This window comes from Gekko japonicus, unplaced genomic scaffold, assembly GCF_001447785.1.
Source record: "Gekko japonicus isolate JY-2015 unplaced genomic scaffold, Gekko_japonicus_V1.1 scaffold300, whole genome shotgun sequence".
Classification (NCBI taxonomy): domain Eukaryota; kingdom Metazoa; phylum Chordata; class Lepidosauria; order Squamata; family Gekkonidae; genus Gekko; species Gekko japonicus.
In genome coordinates this window covers 211,416-234,367 of record NW_015169179.1, presented here as the reverse complement: position 1 = coordinate 234,367, position 22,952 = coordinate 211,416, and the positions used below count along the sequence as shown (strand labels likewise).

General features: G+C 42.8%; 2 protein-coding genes across 5 annotated transcripts in view; one reads left to right on the top strand and one right to left on the bottom strand.

Moving 5' to 3' along the window:
- Positions 1 to 6,354, bottom strand: part of THAP4 (THAP domain containing 4) — a 32,914-nt gene extending 26,560 nt beyond the window's left edge. Inside the window, exons 1-2 of one of the 4 annotated variants that reach the window (XM_015416087.1) lie at positions 6,226 to 6,274; positions 5,547 to 5,644 (exon numbers count right to left, since the gene is read on the bottom strand). In XM_015416087.1, coding sequence (XP_015271573.1) covers positions 5,547 to 5,581 — 35 coding nt within the window. In that variant the 5' untranslated portion in view covers positions 5,582 to 5,644; positions 6,226 to 6,274. Of the gene's footprint in view, positions 1 to 1,350; positions 1,402 to 1,975; positions 2,021 to 5,546; positions 5,645 to 6,225 lie in introns of those variants that run through there. The other 3 variants (XM_015416086.1, XM_015416089.1, XM_015416088.1) reach the window with 3 other exon arrangements.
- Positions 6,355 to 7,000: 646 nt separating this feature from the next.
- Positions 7,001 to 22,952, top strand: part of ATG4B (autophagy related 4B, cysteine peptidase) — a 40,938-nt gene continuing 24,986 nt past the window's right edge. Inside the window, exons 1-3 of the mRNA XM_015416063.1 lie at positions 7,001 to 7,061; positions 11,481 to 11,579; positions 12,257 to 12,328. Of these exons, the coding sequence (XP_015271549.1) occupies positions 7,052 to 7,061; positions 11,481 to 11,579; positions 12,257 to 12,328 (181 nt within the window). The 5' untranslated portion in view covers positions 7,001 to 7,051. The remainder of the gene's footprint in view (positions 7,062 to 11,480; positions 11,580 to 12,256; positions 12,329 to 22,952) is intronic.

The following is a 22,952-nucleotide window of genomic DNA, read 5'->3' as shown; positions in this document are numbered from 1 at the left end:
GTCAGAGTTCTCTCCTCATGCACCTCAGCTGTTCACTCCTAGGTGTATGTCAGATTTAGTTGAACAAGTGCAAGCTGTCTAAAGGGAGCACCTTGGTGCTGTTCATGCTGGAAGCTAGAGGGCAAAAGAAACTTCAGGGGGTAAGAACAGTGCTGGTCATTTAGTCTTTCTTCTGCTTTCAAAATATGGCCCTTGTTAAGAACCAGTTGCAGAACACAGCTGTAGATTTAAGAGAAAACAGTATGAATAGGAAAATCTTTTTCCTAACTCTACAGTTTTGCTGAATCACCGACAATGAGAGAGACAATCTAATCCATTAACAGGTTTTGAGAAAACCATTGTCTCAGACTGTGACGAGAGAGATCAGGGATGGTATAAAACATACTGAATTCCTCTGTCAGCACAAAGGCACTTCCAAGGTTTTCAGATGTCAGGCGCTCAGATTCAGTACATCTGACACTGGCAAACAACTGTTCCTGTTTCCTGCACGGATTACTGATGGTCCAAACACAAGCTGCAGACTAGTAAGATTCTGGCATGCAGAAAGCTGTGGCTATGCTAGCCTGTGGCTCTTCCATGACATGCCTTTAGGCTAACACCTTTTCACTCATTTTCAGTTTAGTGCTACAATGTTAATTCAGCCATAGAGTGTGAATACAGATTCAGTAACTTTTATACACAATGTATTCCTTCGGCTCAGCTGAGACAACACACCAAACCATGGTTAAGGTTGCCCAATTATTATCATGTCATAAATACCAAAACCATGGTTTGGTTATCAGCTGGCAAACCTGAATCAAAGAACACACTGTTTGCCTTTACAATTTGAAAGCCCAGACCACCGTTTCAGTTCTAAAGTTTGGGATGGATCCTATGATCTGTCAGCGAAAGGCACTAATAGTTGCTGACCCCCCCCCCCCCCCCGGCATTTCCCCCCTAGGAAAATTTATTCCCAGGGTTGCAGGACTCACATGGACTCACAGCCACACAGGTTCGGGGCTCCAGGGGAAAGAGGGCTGAATTGCTCCCTCGGGAGAGAGCAGAGTTCTGCTGATAAAAGAGGAAGAAGAGAGTGATTTTTCCTTTGTCTCCCTCATGATCCACCTGGCTATTATTCCATGTCGGTCCCACAATCCTGGAAATAAAACTTTCTGTGGGGTTAGAAATGGCTACTCTGGGGAGGAGGAAGCCTGGAAATCTCTGCTTGGTCCTCAGCCAGTCCTTGCACTGTATCCAGACCTATGATTAATACAAGTAACAGGTTGCTACATGAAGTCTGAACTGAGTCTCTGTATCAACAGAAACACTTGTTTTAAGCAATCAAGAAAGAAAAAATATATACTGAATAACCTCTTGTGCTGAGAATACCCCTCTGGGTAGGGAAGAGGTAGGTTCCTAGTACTGGTGACTTGACAGCCTGATTGAAGGCTGCAGGAATCACCCTCTTTCTAGGTCAGCTGGTATCTAATGCAGGGTAGAAGTCAGTGGTTGTGGTGCAGGTTGACACCAGTGACATTAGCAAATGTAGCTTTGCAGTCCTGGAGGGAAAATGTGTGTTACTAACTAGGCAGACAGTTAAAATCCCAGAATTTCAAAGGGAGCATTCTCAGAATTGCTACCTGCTTATGTGCAGTTAGGGGGCTGTGGTGGCTCAGTAGTTAAGACGCTGAGCTGCAGATCAGAAGGTCTGTAGTTCAGCAGTTCGAGACCCTAACTGCGTGACAGAGTGAATTCCCATCTCTGGCCCCAGCTCCTGCCAACCTAGCAGTTTGAAAGCAAGACATTGCAAGTAGATAAATAGGTACCATTTTGGTGGGAAGGTAACAGCTTTCCATGTGCCTCAGCGTTTAGTCATGCTGGACACATGACCACAGAGAAGTCTTTGGACAGCGCTGGCTCTTCGGCTTGGAAATGGAGATAATCACCTCCCCCTAAAGTTGGATTCGACTAGCTTTCGAGCAAGGGAAATCTTTACCTTTTATGTGCAGTTAGACAATCAGAGGTTAAGGATCTCACTGAATGGATGAGAAAATAGGAGGGTGTAGGTTTATCAGATGCTGGGAAACTTTCTGAAATAAGCCAAACCTGTACAAAAGAGATAGGCTTCAATTAATCTGAAATGGAACAAGGGGCTAGCACTTAATATCAAAAGGCTGCAGGGCAGCTTTCAAACTAACTTTTGAGGGGATGCTAACAGGAAGTAGGAAGACTCCAGTTTAGGATGACTTATCCCTAAAGGGTGATGGAGTCAATGGTAACAATTGAGGAAGTGGACTAAAACGTACTAATGAGAGTGAAGAGGCCAAAGGACTACTGATGGCCAGGTCAGGAAAACAAGGTACAGGTGTCTGTATTGCAGTGCTAGACACCTGTAAGGGGTAGCTGAAATCTGTGATGCTAAATGACAACATTGATATGATAACCATTTTAGAAACTGGTCATTGGCATACAGGAATCCCTGGATATAACATTTATAGGCAGGACAGTGAAGGATGTGTTATGAGTGCTGTTGCTCTGTGTATCAATGTGTATATCAGTCAAATAATCTAGAAAACATAAGGGGAATAAACTCACCCAGAGAACTGCTATGAGTGGAAATACTGGATACTAAAAGCAACTCACAAGTAGAGGTATATTAACCCCTATCTGAACTAAATCATGATGGTGAGCTCAAGATTTTGAAGGAATATTGGCGTTCCAAAAGGCTTTTGACAGGGTCCCTCACTAAAGACTCATGAGTAAACTTAAAAGCTGTGGGATAGAAACAAGTGCTCTTATGAATTGAAAACTGGTGAAATGACAGAAATCATAGCATAGGGGTCAGTTCTAGTAGTGGATAGGGGTAAGCAGCAGGGTCCCCTAGGAATTTGTATTGGAACGAGTACTATTTGTTCATAAAGAATCTGGAATTGGTGTTGAGTAACACAGTGGCCAAATCTGCAAATTCAACCAAATTATTTGTTATGTTGAGAACAAAAGTGAATTGTGAAAAGCTCCAAGAGGATCTATCCAAATTGGGTGACTGGGCAACAATGTGGCAAACGAAGTTCAGTGTAGGTAAGTGCAAAGTGACCCACACAGGAACAAAAAGAGATATATACTGAGCTGTTTGGTGGCAGAGGGAGAGAAATCTTGGGATTATAGTGGACAGCTCAATGAAAATTTCAACTCTGTATGTAGCAGTGTTAAACGCAAACTTCATGCCAGGGATTAGTAGGAAAGGGACAGAAAATAAAATGCCAGTACTGCAATGCCTTTGTCTATATTTATGATGTGGCCTCAATTGGAAAACTGAGTGCAGTTCTGGTCGCTCTGTCTCAAAACAGACACTGCAAAAATGGAAAAATGCAGAAGAGGACAACCAAGATGATCAAGATGTTGGAGCACCTTTCCTATGAGGAAAGGCTAAAGTGTCTAAAGCTTTTCCATTAGAATAAGATGACTAAGTAGGGACATGACAGAGGCCTACGAAATTATGTATGGAACAGGAAAAGTGTATATCGGGGGAACTTTTTCTCCCTCTCCCATAATACTAGAACTCAGGGGAACCCAATGAATTTGATGGGCAAAAGATTCAGGATAGACACAAGGAAGTATTTCACTCAACGAGTAATCAACAGTACAGTCCTAAACAGAGTCACACCCTTCTAAGCCAACTGACTGCAGTGGAGTTTGAAAAGTGTAACTCTGCTTTGGATTGCACTGTAAATTTTGGAATTAGCGATGACCACTAGCACAGATAGCTTTAAAAAAAGATTTGACACTTCTAGTCAATGGCTACCAACTATAATGACTGAAGGAAACCTCCACATCTACAGGCAGTAAACCAGTGCTAGGAGACAACATCAAGGGAAGTGCTTGGCTTCTGTGCCCCATTTGTTGGTCTTCCAAGGCAACTGGTTGGCAGTGTGTAAAACAGGAGTATGGACTATTGGTTGATCCCTCAAGGTACCTATTATGTTCTTATGTAACAATCCTTCAGACATTTTACAGACAAAACAGCAGTTTACTTATTTAATTTAGCAAATGCTCTATTATAAAAAGAAAAAAGATACCTAGGCAAAACAAAATATATAATTATAGTGCAGACAAAGAATGATCTCTGCTTAGAGATTTAATTTAGCTGACACAACATTTTTGCTAACTTAACATTTGTTCGTACCAATGGTAGCAACCCACTATTTGAAATCTCTACCTGAAATGAATAGGTTAATGCCAGAAAATCAGATTATACAAACTAAATGAGCTTCCGCAGCTGTTTGTGAAATCATTTTTAAATATGTGGAACATGCTAATAGGGAGCTTCAAAATTGATATTAAAACTCTCTTTAAGTAAAAAAAAAAAATGCTTATGAAGGATAGATCAATCAAAAGTTATTACCCACAATAGCTATTGCCCATAACAGGTAAATAGAATGTCTAAAGTCAGAGATGGTATACTTTTTGAGTACCAACTTCTGGGAACAAAGAGAAGACAAACATCACCTTCTTGCTTTGCTTACAAATTCCCAGAGGCATCTGGATAGCTCCTAATGGAAACTGAATGATGGACTAATCTAGCAAGTTCTGATCTAGCAAGTCAAGGTTTCATAAGCTTACAGCACATCCCTGTACAGAGTTGCTCCAGTTTAAGACAGCTGAAACCAATGGACTTAGAAGGGAGTAACTGTACGGGATTGCAGTGTTATAGTACTGTACATGCATTCACTGTTCAGCTGTTTTCACTTTCAGATTGGAGAGGTGTGGTTGCTTTTTTTGTTTCAGACAGGAAGCAATTCTGCTACTATCTATAAGGGTGCATAATGTTTTGCCAAAATAACAGTATCAAAAATATTACAAAATTGCACCTTGAAACTGACACAACATTATTCAAGTTCTTTTGCATGCCATCCAGAAATGTAAAAAACATGCATGCATAAATTGGACATGATTGCTGGGCACTTCCTGAGACCAATCTTAATGTGAAATACACAGAGATTTCATATGTTAACTTTACCTTAAATTAACTGATATCCCATTGCTTTTTGATCATCAGAGGTGTGTCTTTTTTCAGTTTAAAAATAAATTTTGATTGTTATTACAATGGGTATGATAAAGTCAACTGATTTGCTCATCTGAAAGAGAAATTGTTTACTCTCTGAAAGAGAAATTATAGCATTATAATAGCCTACAGAAGTCTGTGAGAATGTATAGCTTTAAAAAGTATGTTTTTAATTTATCTTCACAGTGAAGAAGACAGACATAACATGTTTGTCTGGAAGGAGCTGAAAATCTCTCACTTGCTATAAAGATTGGTCTATTTTTTTCAGAGCAGCCTACAGAAAGGACTATTTCTTTCACCTGCTATGAAAATAGAACACATATCCATTTCAAGATGTCAAGAATTGGCAAGTGTGCTATGACTCTCACAGCTGTGTGGCAGGGACTAGTTCAACAGCTACACCTTTCTCTTATTGCAACTTCCAGGAAAAGCACCACCCACCAAACGGCAGCTAGGAAAGACTCCATCAAGCCAAAGAGGGGCAGGTATGCTGCACCCTTGATACCTGTACAAGTGTTCTGCAGTGAGGTGCCGCTGCATACTCCCTTTCCCCAAAACTTCAGGCAAACACCCTTCAAGCAGGAAGGCCACACATTTACAAACCTGAGAGGGGACAGAGAAGAGAGGTCAAGGCAAGGCTTAGTTACGTCTGAACCAAGACTCAGCTCTGCAGCTTGCCACCAGGCTAGGCCTCAGCCACCAAACGCGAGGTGGCAACCACCATGCAGAAGCATGTACAGAGTGCCTCCTCACCGCCTTTCTCTTTGACTAATCCCAAACAAGGGGGGTGGGGAGTTCCAGGCAACTTTCTGCCTTCGCCCATCCCTCTCTCCCTCCACCCAAACTCGGCAGGCAGGAAGACCGTGCAGGAGTGGGGGCGGGAACCGTTCCCTTTTGTCTATGGGATGCTCCCCCATTCTTCCTGGATCCGAGAGGTGGAGGTGAGCTGAGGCCAGGAGTGGGGCAGAGAGGGCCCGCAGAGGCGAGTGTGGCGGCCCGTGTGGCTTTGTGGTCAAGGAGGAGGAGGAGGAGGAGGAGGAGGAGGAGGAGAAGGAGGGGGGGGGCGGGGAAGGGCCACACGGAAGCGTCCGTCTGTCTGCCCGGAGCCGTCTATAAGTCGAGACGGGAAGGGCTCCGTCTGCCTCCCAGGTGCGAGCAGCGGTTCTTCCCCTCCCTCCGGTTACCTGTGGAAGGAGACGGCCGCTCGGCCCCGGGGAGCTTTGCCCTGCCGGTTGGAACAATTCAGAGCCGCGCAACAGATCACCATCTCCGGAGGCCGCACGGACGGCCCTGCCTCCGCCCCCCTCGCCTCCTCCGCCCCCCTCCCCAGCCGTACAGCAAGATGGCGGGGCCAGCCAGGTTCTCCTCTCCGGCGGCTTCCACACAGCCGTAATGAGCTAGTTCCGTACGGAAGAGAGCTGTCATCTCAGTGGCCCTGCCCCTTTAGGTGTCACCGCGTCACAGCAGCACTCGGAGCCTTCATCTCCCCGCCCCTCCCCTTTTCCTTCTTCCGTGTACCTCAACTATTAATGGGAGGAACCGAAGACAGACGAGGATGGCCGTCTCACCTATACTGGTTGCTCTGACAGACATTGCCAGGTTAGGTACTCCGTACAGCAAGATGGCGACGCCCACATTCTGTATTATTAAAACTCCCTGTTGCTGTTGTTGTTCTCAGAGAGATCAGGAAGACGAATTCAAGACATACGAACGTTCCTCCTGACTCAGCGGAATGCGAAATCGGATCTAAATGACGATCCCGCTTTATAGAACTGTACTATCCGTACGGCAAAATGGCAGCTCCCTGGTTAGGAAGAGGAAGCGAGTGTAGTGCAGAAAAGCTTACTGGCCCCTTCAGTTGACCTATCGCCACTCGAAGCAGCTGTGATGAGCTCTGCGATTGGGCAAGACGTGAACCGTTGAAGCCAGTGGGCTAGAGTGCGCCCCTGTGGTGGTCTGGGTCTGCAAGGAGACAGAAGTGGCCGCTCCTGAAGCTTGAGCGGGGGCAGAATGGACGCGGGTGAGGTTGCGGGTGTCTCGGGGGACTTGGAGGGGAAATCTGACGAGGGACTGGAGGGGGCTGTCTGTGTCTTTGGGGCTCAGGGCGATACATGTGTGAAGGACTGGTTTGTTTTTCTGGAGAAGCTTGTACTGAGAGGGGGCTCGTAGGAAGTCTCCGGCTGGCTGAGAGGACCGTTGTGGGGTGGGGGGAGTGAGGCTGTGCTGACTCTGTTCCTTGGGGTCAGAAGGCGGTATCTGAAACAGACGTGCTTCCTTATAAAGGTGGAAATTGCGGGAAGTTGTTGAGGGAGCTCAGTAAACGTCTCGTCTCCCACTCTCCTTTTGTTAATAGAGGCAAACGCCCTGGATTTTAATTATGTACTGGCTGGCCAAGCCAGAGGGTTCGTGTCACCGCAGCAAAGCAGCCAACCGACCTGGATACCAAAGTGCTAGTGCTTTCTCACCACCTGGGGCCCTGTCTTTAGAAAACTTTGCCCCTTACGATTTTCAATAAATTGATAAAAACACAAGAATGTGGGAATGTTCTGGAGAGATCTGAATGCTTGTCTGATAAAGTTTATCCATTGAAGTAGCTTCAATGGTTGTATGTGGGATCATGCCTGAGAAAGGAGGTTGGGTAACATATATCTGTCTATCTGAGCTGCTATTGAAAGGCCCCAAATTGATGCAGCAAGACTTTCTTTTTGTTTTTGATTTCTTGATTTAATCATGGCCCAATGGGTGCTAAACTGTAAGACACTTCATAAAAACATTTGCTTCTTGCTTTTGAACATTTTAGTCTGAGTGTTACAGTATTTTTGATATGTTAATCAAGTAATGTGACATGTAAAGATCTGGCATTGGATTACAATCTTTAAATTACTTCATTGCAGATTATTAACTTCAGATTGATGCTCACAATTCAGGACTGTAGAATAAATTTAGAGTCCAGTGGCATCTTTAAGACCAACAAAGGTTTATTCAAGGTATGAGCTTTCATGTGCACGTACACTTTTTCAAATACATTTGAATGGTAGCTCATACGAAAGCTCATACCTTGAATAAACCTTTGTTGGTCTTAAAGGCACCACTGGACTCTAAATTGTTCTACTGCTTCAGATCAACACGGCTGACCACCTGGATCTAAATTCAGGCCCGCATCTGTGATCATTCACACTGATTCTCCTTGTAGAAGATGCTTTTTTTGGTTTTAAGTCTAATTGTTGGTTCTTTAGTGCATTGTGTCTGATGCCATTTGTGCTTTATTACATTCTGTTGCCTTTCCTTCAAGGTGTTCTCAGTAGTTTCTCAACCTCACAAGAGCTCATGAAGCAGAATAGGCTGTAGTGACTTGCCTGAGGCTGTCTGGTGAAGCTTGCAGCTGTGTGAACAGAAGTTGGGTTTATTACATTCAAAACTCTGGCCATATGTTAGGGGTTCCTTTTCAGAATTCTTGTTTCCCTCAGTTTTTTTAATCATTACATGCCCTTTTATTCATGTAAATGTATCTTTCTGCCTTTGAATACATCTTTTGTTATTTTGATTTCATTTCAGTCATGTTTTGCAAACATATTGAGGCACATCTTCATACACAGATGTTAACCTACAGTTTTGTTAGCTTATGAAAAGTGGTGTTATGATGCCACTCTGTTTTAACATGGGTTACAAAGGATCAGTTGGTTATGGAGTTCCTGTTGAAGGAGTGAAGCGATTGTTCAGTAATTGAAGTTGCATCATAAAAGTTGGCATTATAGAAGAACTGTGTGGCATCTGTTGCTCTGACCTTGACAAAGACTATCCGTTCTTTATATAGAAATTAAGACTTTCATGCTGCTGAGAGACTCTACTCTGCCGTTTTAGGTGTGGAAGTTACAGGACAGGTAGAACGGGTGTATAGGTCTGCTCATGTTGTCTTGGTGGTAGTTCATAGCCAGGGTATAGAATGAAGTATTATTTTTAAGAGAATGGTGGCAGTTTGTCATTATGATTAGTTTTTTGTCCTTTCTTTGACATAGCATGTATTGTCATATTCCATGGATGGTACTGGCTGTGTTAGGTATGTAATATAAATGTTTCCTGCTTCAGTCAGTGAAAATATAATGGTTTTGAATTATGTGAGTGAATTACCACTGCTATGTACTTACCACCGTATGTGCCACTGAGTCTTGTGAGTTGTTATTTATTAAACTAGTTATACCCCACCTTTCCCCCATGGCACAAGGCAGCTTATAAATCGAAATTTAAAACATGCAAAATAGAAATCTAAATAAGCCCCCTTAAAATGCCTGCAGCCTATAACCCATTCAAAGCTCTAGCAAATAAAGTGGCCTTGCCGGACCTCTTAAAAATGCTGAGAGATGGTGTCTTGTCAACTCTTTTGGAAGCCCATACCTTATGGTGAGAGCTAAGATTTTAAAAAAATATCAATGCCAGGTGTTGTACCTTATGCCTTGTCATGGTTACTTGGCATGCCTTAATCACAGTTTCAAAGTGATCTGGGTGTTTCAGGATATCCTTCTACTTGATTGTGAACTTGCTTTTATGATGTGGGTGAGGAAAACATTTGCTACACTTTTGTGTTTTAATGTCAGTGGTGTTTTATAACATACAAATTATAGAACAGGCAGCTTTCATAGTTCTCTAGAGAGAGTGAGGCATGGGTAGTGTAAGAAGATAGTCATGGCTAGTCCAAACCAGACAGCATGACTGGAACTGAGATTTTTATTTCTGGAGATGGGGTTTCTTTGTAGTGTGCATGTAAACAAGTCCATTCTACCATCTTGGTCTTAAGCCCCAAAGGAAGTCTCATGACTTATCCTGATACTAAATGCTACACATAAAATATCTACTTAATATAATTTTTCATCTTTTTCAATAGTAACAGAGCACACATTTTTGAGAAGATGTCAGATGCATAGAAATTCCAGATTTCATGATTGCCTGCAACCTCATAACCAATCAAGGTTCTAAACATTTGGTTAAAAGTGCTGTTAAATGCTTGCACAAGCATGCTATCCGCAAAGACATAAGCAAAATAAAAGAAGGCCCTTTTTCAATCCTAGCATGCAACAGGAGACCCACTTTTAATTTTTACTTTACGTGCCTGTCTTTCCCCCCCCGGAGTCTTCCTCACTTTCTCCCCCCCCCCCCATGTTTATAATTTTTTTAAAAAGCCGAAACAAAAGTGCTGTGAGTGGTTTTGGTGTAACATACTTTAGGTCAGGTCATAACCCAATTGAGCATCAGGACTGGCCAGCTGAAGGGTTCCAGTGGAGTACATACAGTCAGAGACTAGCTGCATCCTGCAAATGGCTGGATTCCAACGATGGGTAGAGTGGGTCTTTGATTTTGCATGTGGTGAATGGAAGATTCAGCTGTACGTGGAATAATATGTGAGTGATGTTATTTGTAACATGGTAGCTAGTCATTTATGATGAGGCAAGCTCGCTTTAGAGTTGTCCGCAGATGCAGGGAAACGAGGAGCAGAGAGTGGAATGATGAGGCATTAAGTCTGTGTGACCGTGATTCTAGTTCTCAGCTCAGGGAAACTGAAGAATGCATCAGCAGGGTTAAAGGAACAGAGATTATAGGTATATAAAGAGCAAATGGAACAAGAAGAGGTCAGTGCTTAAGTGGACCTCAATTGTATGTAATCAAGGAGAAGGAGATGGTAGAAGGACTGGAGTGTGGTGTAAATCTGAAAGCACTAGTTGAGAAGACATCTCACTCTCTGGCTTCAACTTGCTGGCCCTCACTCGTACAGCTGCTTAGATGTACCCCAAGAAGTAGAGGTAGGAGCTGGGTGGGTAGGGTTACATAAATTGCAGTTCACTTGTGTGTGGCGCACCTGAAGTGCAGTGTTGGCTGAAACCTCTGCTGAAAATCTGAACCAAATGATGCTTTCTGTAGGAAATCTGTATGATAATTCAAAAGAGACTGAATGGTGGTTTTAAACAAAATCAAAAGCTGGTGCCGAAAATAAGTGATAAGGACTAAGGGCACTGGCTTGGATCCTGCATAAAATTTACCCAGATAGAAGGATTTCCATCTGCAAAGTACAACTTCTCTGTCTTTCCCTTCCTGCTGCAGGCCAGAATGCCCCCCATCCCCCAGAAATATCTTGGAAGTGGAGTCGTTTTTTTTTGGGGGGGGGTAAACTGGCTAAATGGTATCTGACACAGTGAAAGCACTGTGAAAGCCTAATTTTTTCCCTTTGTGGTGGAAAAAGATTGTTTAAGTTCAAGTCTGTGTTACTCTTGATTGACTGATGTTTCTCCACTGAAGCCCACTTATTTTAAGTAGATGTGGTGCATCCATGACCTTTGCATCACCATAACTTTCTAAAGGTAATAACCTTGCAATATTTGCATTTTTCATGGGACAGAAACTCTAAAAGGAGCCTGTGACTTATACTTTGTGTGTTTTTATTTATGAACAGCTACTCTAACATATGATACTCTCAGGTTTGAGTATGAAGACTTCCCAGAGACCAAAGAGCCTGTTTGGATACTGGGGAGAAAATACAGTGTATTAACAGGTATTTTGCCAATATATGAAGCAAGAACTTCAGCTAATTGTTTTGAACCCTGCTGTCCCACCTCCTCTGTTTGTGGCCTTTTGGCTTGGGAGATATGTGTGTCTTTTTTAGTCTTGAGCTTTGCCCCTTGATGTTAACAGCCCTATCTGTCCTCTTTCTCAGCTTAACAATTTCCATGTGCTCCATTAGAATTTTAGAGAAAGTTGTCATTCTTCAGCTATGATTGTTGTAGAACACCCTTATTTTCCATTACCTTTATGATGTTCATGCCATGATTAATTTTCTTCTTCCTGCCAACCATGTCTTGATTTTCCTGTTGTGCATTTTTGCTGTTCAAATATGGTGGAATTTTGTTTTGTTGAGACTCTTTATATGACTCTTTTACTATTAAATGCAGCAGCATTTTAAAGTCAGGACAGTAAACATGATCAAATAAAATTAATATCTGAATAAGGGAGCTTTGACTTTCAAAAGCTTATATCCTGAAAATCTTATTGGTCCCTAAGGTGCTACTTGGACTTGAATCTAGCTCTTGGTATGTATAGTTGTTGTGTGTTTCTAGTTCCTGATGGCTTGACATTAACTTGATGCCAGTATCACTGAGTCTGCATCTATTTAACTCAGTATGATGACACTCCTTGGAAGTGTACTGACATGCCTTATTTTCATTTCTTTAGAGAAAGAGGAGATCTTGTTAGATGTGACTTCTCGTCTTTGGTTCACGTACAGAAAAAACTTTCCTGCAATTGGTAAGAAGGGACAATTAATTTTCTAGAGTATGCTGTGAATGAAGTTGTTTCTTAGTGGCTGATTTCCCCACTGCCTAGTGAAGCCAGTGACTATCATATGTTGCCTAGGGGCCACTAGAATCTGGTAAGCCCACTTTTTCATTTCAGGCACTAATAACTTGTTTAGCTATCTAGGTTCCAGAGAGTGAGTGAGTGAATATCTTTGGTCTCTTGCTGAAATCTGATTATATTTCCAGGAAGGAAAGGAAATTCATCTCATGGCTTCTGTGCAGTCTCACATGGGGACTGCACAATCTCAGAGAAAAGCTACTAAGCTTTTAAAAGAAGTTCTAGAGCCTAATAGTGTCCCCCCCCCTTCCATCTTCAGGATTGCCTTTCCCACCCAAAGGGGCACGTGATGACGGAGGAGCTAGCACGGTTTCCTCAGTTCTCTTCTTGCTGCCTTAACAAGGGCACGAGCTTTACCGAGGTTTTTTCTTCAGAGATCACTTTGAAGTTTCTTCCTCTACATGAGATTCTGGAGAAAGTAGGATGGCATTGTTTAAAAAAATGTGGGGAGTGTGGCACCAAAATGGCTCAAAAAGATGAACACAAGTTGTGCCTCTTATGTTTGGGCAAAGGGCATAATACTTCTTCTTGCCCAGCCTGCTGCTGCCTTCTGGTGAAGGCCAGAGAAGAGAGAGTGGCTAGGCTCAAAGCAGCCTTGTGGGAAAAGGCATTGGGTGTCCCCGAACGGATCACGGGAAAACATTCAGATAAGAGACTGAGAGCCCCCTTAGTAGCCTCAGTGCCGACACCCTTGATGTTAGAACCAGCAGAGAAAGAGACCGTGACACAGTCATTATTGGAACTGTGGTTAAAAAAATCAAAGAAGACAAAACACAATCAATGCACCTCCCCCCTGCACCATTCACCCTCAATTCAACACCGACCATCACCCTCTTGACACTATCACCGTCGGGGCACAGGCATCATTCCCCTAAGTCATTGGATGAGGAAATTCCACCCACAGGGCCTCCTCTCCACTGTAAACAACAAGAGCCTCAAGGGGCTTCTACTTGGGCCATCGCAACAGAGCCCCTGGTTCCCTATTCAGTGGGGACCATGGGACCCTCAACAGCGGTTTCCAACATTTCCTTGGCAGCTAGTACCACAGTACCCCAGGGATAAGAAATAGAAGGGTCATGCAAGTAAGCAACACCCTCTCATAGATACAGCTTCTCAGCTCTCAGATTCTGAGGAGGGGATTGACCACGGATCAGAATCTGAATCAGAAGACATCTCTGTGACCTCACTGGATGACACCGTGGGGGAACCCTCAGCTTCATCGCTTACAGAAGATTTGGAATTGTACTCTGAAAAACTCATTTGTATGGCAAAGGCTTTAAATCTAGAGTACCTCTCTTCAGAACCTCAACCCTCGGATCGCATAATGAAGGTCCTTTACAGCTCGGAGTTGGGACCAATCTATGCTGCAGGGCATACAGGATATTGCAGTGAGTGCATGTCCAAACCAGCTTCTTCTACGGCTTCTGCCAAAAAGCTAGAAAATCTATCCAAGGCACCTACCTCTTTCAACATCTGCAAGCCAACTCTGGTCTTCAAGGTCCTACTAGCATGAGGAAGATTAGGTGCTCATTCCTCACTGATGGACAAAGAGGTTACAGATTGGATTACCTAGGCTAGTCTGTTCAGTTTGTTTAATTGATCCCGGATGAGAAAAAACTGCTCACTAAGGTGTTACTGCTGGAAAGGCAAAAACTAGGAAAACAACAGTTAAATGCAGCCAGCCATCTGGCAGACTGTCACAGCAGGGTCATGGCTTTCAGGCATTGTCCTAAGGAGGCTTTCTTGGCTGAGAGCCTCAGCACTTCCCCAAGACACAAAGGCCAAGACTGAAGAACTTCTGAGAGCTCTTCAGTGACCAGACAGATGACGTCTTAGACTGCATCTGCAAAAATAACATAATGGCCAAGTTTCTAGGGATCACTCCAGCTCAACCCTATAAGCAGAGGAACTTTCCCAGGCATTCTTAAAAGTTTCACCAGTCTAGGCCTTATCATTATTTAGAGTACAGGTACTAGGCTCCCCAAGCATCCCAACAATCCTACAGACCATCCTACCCCCAACAAGCTCAGGGTAGGAAGCAAAATAAGCAAAGAGAAAAACATTCCTCCTCTTTCCCCAGGGAGCAACAACCTAGGGGGTCAGAAATGTCTTGACTAGCATGGTGGGACACATTCTTTTTGGACAGGTTGTCCAGGTTTTTCAACACTTGGTTGAAAATAACTGATTCCTGAGTGTTATCCATAATAAATATGGGTTATTTATTGGAATTTGAGTCTCTGCCTCTATATCATGCACCTATGATGTCCTCCTCTTCATTTTTTCTATCACAAGAGGTTTCCTCCCTCTTGACCAGACTTTGGGGATACAGGATTCTTTTCTAGGTATTTCACAATCAGCAAAAAAGAGGAGAGGAAAAAGGCCTGTCTTGGAGCTCAGGGCCCTGAACAAACACCTACACATTCCAAAATTTAGAATACTATCCTTACAGGAGGTACTGCCCTTGCTGGTAGAGGGCCTATGGTTCACAGTATTTGACCTTAAAGATGCATACTTTCATATAGTGATTCATAAAGTGTATAGAAAATACCTTCGGTTCATGCATAAAGGCACCAACACCAAGAGTGTTTTACTAAGTACACCTCAGTGGTTGTTTCTTATCTAAGACTCAGTAGATGCATCATTTAGCTGTACCTTGATGATTGGCTCTTCTAGGCTGTAATCTACAGTTTGCCCTTTACACCCTTCAGGATTTCTTATTAATGAGGAGAAAACCTGCCTTTCCCCCTTTCAGTCTATAGATTTCATTGGGGCCAGGATTGACTCAATCAAGGGAAGGACATTCCTGCCTTTGCAAAGGGCAGATACCATTGTGGTCCTAGTTAAAAAAAAAATTAGCCAACAGATTTCAATCCTCCAAGAACATTCAAAAATTGCTGGGTTACATGGCATCTACCACAGCAGTGACCCCTCATGCTAGACTCTCCATGAGACTTCTCAAAACTGGTTTGTACACACATTCCGCCCTGCAGCAGACTCACAATAATTCTTATTATAGTAGATAATATTGTTGCCTCATAGTATTTTTTTTAAATCCGGTATAGCCATGCCTCCAAGTTTAGTTGGTCAGCGAAGGGTAGCAAAACAGATCCAGGGTTTATGATAGTTCCAAATAAACCTATTCCAATTATTCTGCCAAAGATTAAATTGAGGAGGTTGAATAGGCATTGGTAAAGCACAAAAAAGATATAAAAATCTAGGAAAAATAATTGATTTTATAGATAAAATTCGTTCTAACCAAGATAAATTTTCTCTATGCCATATTTCTAACAAAGTTTTAGTTTTGTCAACAGTGTCAATATAATTGACTTGAAATGAATTTTGCAAATTGAGAGGGATTTTAATTCCTAAATATGACCACTGATGTGTTACCCATTGGTAAAGAAAATTTGTTAGAATAAAGGTTTTAGATATTTCCGTAATATTTATTGGATATAAAACAGTTTTTGATTGATTAACATATAGTCCTGAAACTGATGCAAATTCTGTCAATTTGGATTCTATCTGTTTAAGTGATGTTTAAGGATGAGAAACGTAAAGAACGAAATCATATTTATTTATTTATTTATTAGATTTTTATCCCGCCCTCCCGCCGAAGCGGCTCAGGGCGGCTTACAACAATTAAAAACCAGTAAAGATTGATACAGTACATCTAAAAACAGTCAATAAAACAGCCAATATAATTTATTAACAATAAAATTACAATTCGAGCATTACAGTTTGCGCATGGCGGCCGTCCATATAAAGTGCTAGAATGATTGATCTGGGCTGTTAAACGCTTGACGGAATAGCTCAGTCTTTACCGCTCTGCGGAATTGGTGGAGATCCTGCAGAGTGCGGATTTCGTTCGGGAGCTGATTCCACCATACTGGTGCAGCCATACTCCAGTGACCGGTCCAGGTGAAGCCGGTCCAGAAGGATTGCAGGCCATCAGGCCATACTGGTGCATCTGCAAATAAGCTAATTTTGAAGTTAGTTTGGTTGATAACTATCCCATGGATATGTTCTGATTGTCTGATATGATTAGCTAATGGTTCAATGGTTAAGGCAAAAAGCAGGGGTGATAAGGGACACCCCTGTCGTGTACCTCTAGAAAGACAAAATTCTTCAGAAATTGAATTGTTGAGGGCAACTTGTGCCATAGGAGAGGCATATAACGAATTAATAACTCTTTGAAAATTAGTTCCAAATCCCATCTCACTAATTACATTTTTCAAAAATTTAGGTTCAACTTTGTCAAATGCCTTCTCTATATCCAATGCAAGAAGGCACGTATCAGTTAAATATTTTTTACAATATTGAATAATCCCTATTGTTTTTCGGATATTATCTGTAATGGGTCGGTATAAATCCTGATTGATTAACATGTATATAATTACCTATGAAACTATTACGTCTGTTTGTTAATATTGTTGTAAATATTTTATAATCACAATTTAAAAGTGATATGGGCCTATATGAATGAGGAAGTAAATTATCTCTTCCCTTTTTTGGAAGCACTATAATTTTTGCTTGGGACCAGGTTGGAGGGACAAGGCCTGTGGTGAGAATATTGTTACAAATATCTTTCAATGGAGAAGAAATTAAGGTCTCAAATTTCTTATAAAATTCGGCTGTAAAGCCATCTCATCCAGGAGCTTTATTAGTTTTTAGCTGTTTTATGGCATTAGTTAATTCTTTAATTGTTATAGGTTCTTCCATTATTTTGCTGTGTGGGGGTTAATTTCTTTACCAATTTATTAATTTGTAAATAGGATTTAATTTTCCCCTCAGAGGGATGATCTGTACTATATAAAGTTTGGTAATACTGTTTAAAGATTGCAAGAATATCTTTCGTGTTTGTAATAAGGTTTCCTTCTGAATCTCTAAGAGAATATATTTTTTTGAGGCTTGTTGTTTTTTTAGTTTCCAAGCTAGCAGTTTCAAGGTTCTTGGATGGTGAAACCAATATTTCTGTTTAGTATAAAGTAAACTTTTATGTAGTACTGTGGTTTCTAGGAGCATGGTCCCACTTTGAGTCAAAATTTCTTATCAATCTGTTAGAACTCAGAGCTATTAGACACGCTCTTACTTCATTTACGGTGCTTCTGAAGGAACATCAAGTTCTTCTGACTACAGACAATATGATGGCCAAATTTTATATCAACAAGCAAGGAGGCACAGGTTCCATATGCCTATGCAGAGAGGTATCTCTGATCTGGCGCTGGGCAATAAAACGCAGAGTGCATCTAACAGCCATGCACATTGCAGGGCAAGACGAGCACCCTAGCAGACATACTAAGCAGAGATCTCTAGACATGAATCAGGAGTGGTCAGCTGCCAATCGTTATCTCCTTCCCATCTTCAAGGAGTGGGGATTCCCTGAAATAGACTTCTTTGCCTCCACCACCAATGCGAAATGCAGCCTTTTTTTGCTCCAGGGCAGGGGTGGACCATGACTCACTTGGGAATGCATTCCAATTGTGCTGGCATGGTCACATTTTTATGGGTTCTCTCTTCTTGGAATCCTACATAAGGTAGTGGCCAAACAGAAGGCAGACAGGCCCACCTGCATACTCCTCACACCCTATTGGCTGAGAAGGGTGCAGTTCCCAACCCTCTGGAAGTTCACCGGGGAGTCTACAGGTCCCTTTCTCCAGCAGAAGATCTCCTTCATATGGGCCCCATCCGCCATCCTGAAGTGCAGTCTCTACATCTGACAGCTTGGTTGATTCTACCTCAGGAGCCCTTTCACAAAGGGTCAAAGAGGTTGTGATTGCTTCTTGTAGACCTTCTAAACAAAAGTCTTATGCTTCCAAATGGAAGAAATTTGTATCATGCGTGGAGGAGCAGAGAATCAGGCTGGGCACCTGTGAATTGTCTAAGACATTTCATTATTTTCTTACTTTGAAAAATAGGGGTTTAGTATCCTCATCTATAAAGTACACTTAACTGCCATTTCAGCTTTTCACAAGGGAGTCAAGGGTTCTTCAGTTTTCTCTATGGGAGAGTCCAGGAAGTTCCTTAAGCGTTTGCATAACTTGTATCCACCTGTTGTACACCTGATTTCTCAGTGGAGTTTATTCCCAGTGGAGTTTTGGCTAAGTTAATGTATAAACCCTTTGAACCAATAGCAAAGTCTGATTTGTCATTTCTGTCATATAAAATGGTCTTCCTGGTAGCAATCACCTCTACCAACAGGGTAGGAGAATTGCATGCTTTAAAGTGTGACCCACCTTTCACAAAATTCCACACAGCCAAGGTTGTACTCAGGCCCAGCCTGGATTTCCTACCAAAAGTGGTTTCTCATTTTCATCTGGGACAAGACATCACCCTCCATGTGTTTTTCCCATCCCCAGCCTCTATATCGGAAAGAACTTTGCACAAACTAGATGTTAGAAGGGCACTTCTTTTTTATTAATAAAGAACAGAGGATTTTAGGAGGGATAGGAACTTATTCGTTTCAGGGACCTCGATAAAAGGAAGGCCAGCATACGCATAGTCATTATCTAGATGGATCGTGTCCACAATTAGAACAGCATATACTAAAGCAGGCATTCCTTGTCCCATTGCCTTGATAGCTTACTTCACAAGGGCTCAAACTTTGTCAGCAGCATTTCTATCCAAGTTATCCCTAGACGATGTCTGCAAGGCAGCCACCTGGTTGATGCCCTTGATGTTTGTTCAGTATTACTCCATGGAAGTGGATTCCTGGAATGAGGCAGCTGTGAGAAAAGCAGTCTTACAGACTATTTCCAATGATGTCTTGTGCTTTCAATGCCAATAAAGGTTGTGTGTGTGTGTGTGTGTGTGTCTTACAGTCACTCTTCCACTGATCAGCCTGCACCCGCCTCCTTGGTAAGTGAACTTACTATTCTCTCATGTGGGACTGCACAGAAGCCACAAAGATGAAAATGGGGTTGCACTTACCTGTAACCGTTGTTCATCGAGTAGTCTTCTGTGCAGGCACACATCCTTTCGAGCTTGGTGTAGTGGTTAAGAGTGGTGGACTCTAATCTGGAGAACCGGGTTTGATTCCCCACTCCTCCATATGCACCCACCTGCGTGACCTTGGGTCAGACAAAGTTCTCTGAAAACTGTTCTCTCAAGAGCAGTTCTCTCAGAGCTCTCTCAGCCCCACTTACCTCACAGGGTATCTGTTGTGGGGAGAGGAAGGGAAGGAGATTGTAAGCTGCTCTGAGACTCCGAGTGAAGGGTGGGGTATAAATTCAATCTCTTCTTAATCTTCCCTCCTTTCCCAACTGTGGGCTGCTCTATTGACACTGGTTCCTTATGGTGGCGAAGGGAGAACCCTCCGTCATGTGACCCTTTGGTGGGGAAGGCAATGCTGAAGACAGAGGGGAGGGGGAGCACTCTTAGGCCCTTGAAACTTCTTTTAAAAGCTTGGTAGCTCTTTTCCGTGGCTGGCCTACGATTGCGCAGTCCTGATGTGTGCCTGCACAGAAGACGGCACAATGAACAACCTGACCCACCACCTTCTCCCCTCTCCCCTCACCTGTGAGTACCTTACGGGGCTGTGCGAATGTGTGTGCGTGAGAGAGAGGACTTAAACCCACTAGCCCCTCCTACTTCCTCTCCTTTGGGTATAAATTCTGCCACCATTCAAACTTATCTACCCTTCCCTACCTGTCCTCAGTTTGAGTCACTACCAGGAGGCTGCCTATGTATTTGCATAAAAGTCTTCATACTCCCCTCTCCCCTGCCTGCTAACTTACTAGCCTGGTCAGGTGATTTGGTCTATGTGCAGATAAGCAGCTAGGCACTTGGGTAGGAACTTTGGTCACAGTCTGAGGTCTTTAAAAAGAAAAAAAAGATATTTACTCGACTAACATAAATCTCTGTTGCCTAGGACTTCCGGTCTTCAGCGCATCAACGATGGCTGCCATGAATCGGGGATTAGGAGGGAGCGTGATTGTGCACGCTCTCCCATGGAGCCCATAGGCAATGGGCTCCTAGCCAGGGGGCTTTGGAGAGCCCTACCTCCGGCCGTCAGCCGGTACAGGGGTGCTACTCTCTGCCCCGAAGGTTCTGCCCTGATTCCCAGTATTAGATTAGAAGCGACGACCAGGACAAGCGTTTGGAGGTTTAGCGATTTTCTCTGCCTGGCGTGATCCCAGGGGCCGTCTTAGGGCCTGGTGGATCGATTCGAGGACTGAGTTTTCGTTGAAACGAGACATCAAAGCCTAGTTGTGAAGTCCTCCTACGATAAACGGAGGGGGGGAGGGGATGCCCTATCTCCTGACGTTTTAAGCGAATGTGAAAGCATGATTGGAGGGACTGATCAAATTGTGGTGATGGACTGTAGCAGAGCGTTTTTCTGAAAGAAAGCTGAGCGTTTAAATAGACCTTGGAGACTTTGCCATTCTTTCTCAGCAAATGTAAACATCCCCGAAAGATGGCGACGAGAGGCGAAGAGGGAGGCGTGACCAATGTTTTCTTCAGGAAGGAGAACAGTAGAAAGCTAGGTCATGTGACCTAACCATAGACTCTGGCTTTAAAGTGATTCGTGGGCCCTCTGGTGGCTAAAATGGAGTAGCGACCTGGATCTGTACTAAAAGCGGCTATATTTTTAAAGGAACAGTATTTGGTGCGCACTTTGATCATAGAGACTTATTAATGGTTTAGTTAATTCATAAAGTTTAAAAGTTCTAAAGTTTAGTTCATTTGTGGTTGGATTGGCAAACGGATCGAAAAGCGTTTTTTGGGAGTAAAGGGCTCGCTACCCCAGCTTGATAAGATCGGCTTGCTAGGAGAAAGGTTGGATTCTTCAATGAACGTGTTTTTAATGCAACAAAAGGAAGGTCTCTTTGGATTTAAGACGTTTAAGGAAGCGAAGATATCCCTGGAAAAAGGAACTTGGTTTATATCATGAATGGACAGATCCGGACTTATAAAAGCTAATTGGAGGAAGAAGAAGAAAAAGAAGATACATCTAAGACGGAAGAAGATAAATTGTTGAAATGTTCTTACTGAGGGAATATTGGTTTTAAAGATTTTGCCGGTTAAGATTTTTTCGGGGGGGGGGGGGGGAGCAAAGCATAAAAGGAGATGCCAATTTTTCTTAAGGGCTGTGTTCTATGTGTGTTATAGTTTTGGAATTACTTTCTGCCTAGTCTGATAAGCTGGTTTTGTCAACAGAAGTGATGATTGGCGTGCACTCTTCATGTTTGAAAGTATTTGAATAAGTGTAATGACTATGTTTTAAGCATTGTAAAACCTCCAGACTTGGGTTTTTAGTTAGGTTCTTTTTACTTTCTCATTTAGATGTAAATTTTTCCCTTCCCAATTTCTGTTGTAGTTTTATAGAAAAGCAAATTAAAAAATCCCCTTTGGGGGGCCAAAAAAAAATAATCTCTGTTGCCTAGATGCACATGAAAATGATGTGAGACCAGTAGCACAATAAAAATATGACACTAGCTAAGTTCTACAAGTCCCTGGTGTCACTTTAACATTGCTTTCAGAGGAATGGGCACAGGAAAAGTTGGAACTTGGAAACAGAGGATGGTCAATGCAGACTTCACTCAGTTTCTCTCCATTCCTCAGTTCCAGTTCTTGGCTTGTGTGGCCTGCCCAGAGCAAGCTAAACCGTTTAGCTCTTTGACAGGAGTTCTGTTAGACCAGTGTTGCCCAGCCCTGTGGGTCATGAAGCCTGTGCAAGTGGGTTCCAGGTAGGGTTGCCAGCTCTGGGTTGGGAAATTCCTGGAGATTTGGGGGTTGAGCCCGGGGAGGGTAGAGAGCTCAGCAGGGATGTGACATCCCAGAGATCATTCTCTGAAGCTGCCTTTTTTCCAGGGGAACTGATCTCTAGTCTGGAGATTAGTTGTAACTTTGGGAGAATCCAAGTCCCTCATGAAAGATGGTAACAGTAGTCCCAGGCTTTTGCAATGTTATTGATTTGTGCAAGCTCTGTTTTTAAGTGGGTTACCACCATACCAGGTAAATTTGAACTTGGGAACCACTGTCTTTAGACAAATCCTGAAATGAGGGCTGAGTTCCCCCTGTTTCCCACCATTCACCTTTACCCAGTTATAACAGGCTGCACATGCTTGATCTTTATGAGCCTAACTCAGGTATCAAAAGTGATCTATCATGCCTCTTCTTGGCAGGCGTGCAAATGGTTACTAGCCATTCTACCCATATTTGTTTCCATAAATGAGTGAATGTTTCCTCTGTGCTGGTAAAAGGATTTTTATTGCCTGGTTCCCACTAGAACGTGTGATTTATCTAAGGGCCAGGGACTCTTGTTTGTTAATGAGGGCATCATTGCATTTCCTCATCTGAACAGGTTAGACAGTATGGGAGGAAATGTTCCTTTAAGTGCAGTCCAGCTCACTTTCTCTGTCTTTCTCATTTGTTCCAGGTATATCTGCCTATAGGTTAAAAACATGATGTAACATAACATTTTGGCTTTTGTCTTCAAATTTAATGCAGTAGTTAGATTTCAGAATAGGCACTAGGAGCTACAGTGATGGTTTCAGAAAAGCTGAGGTTTGTGAGC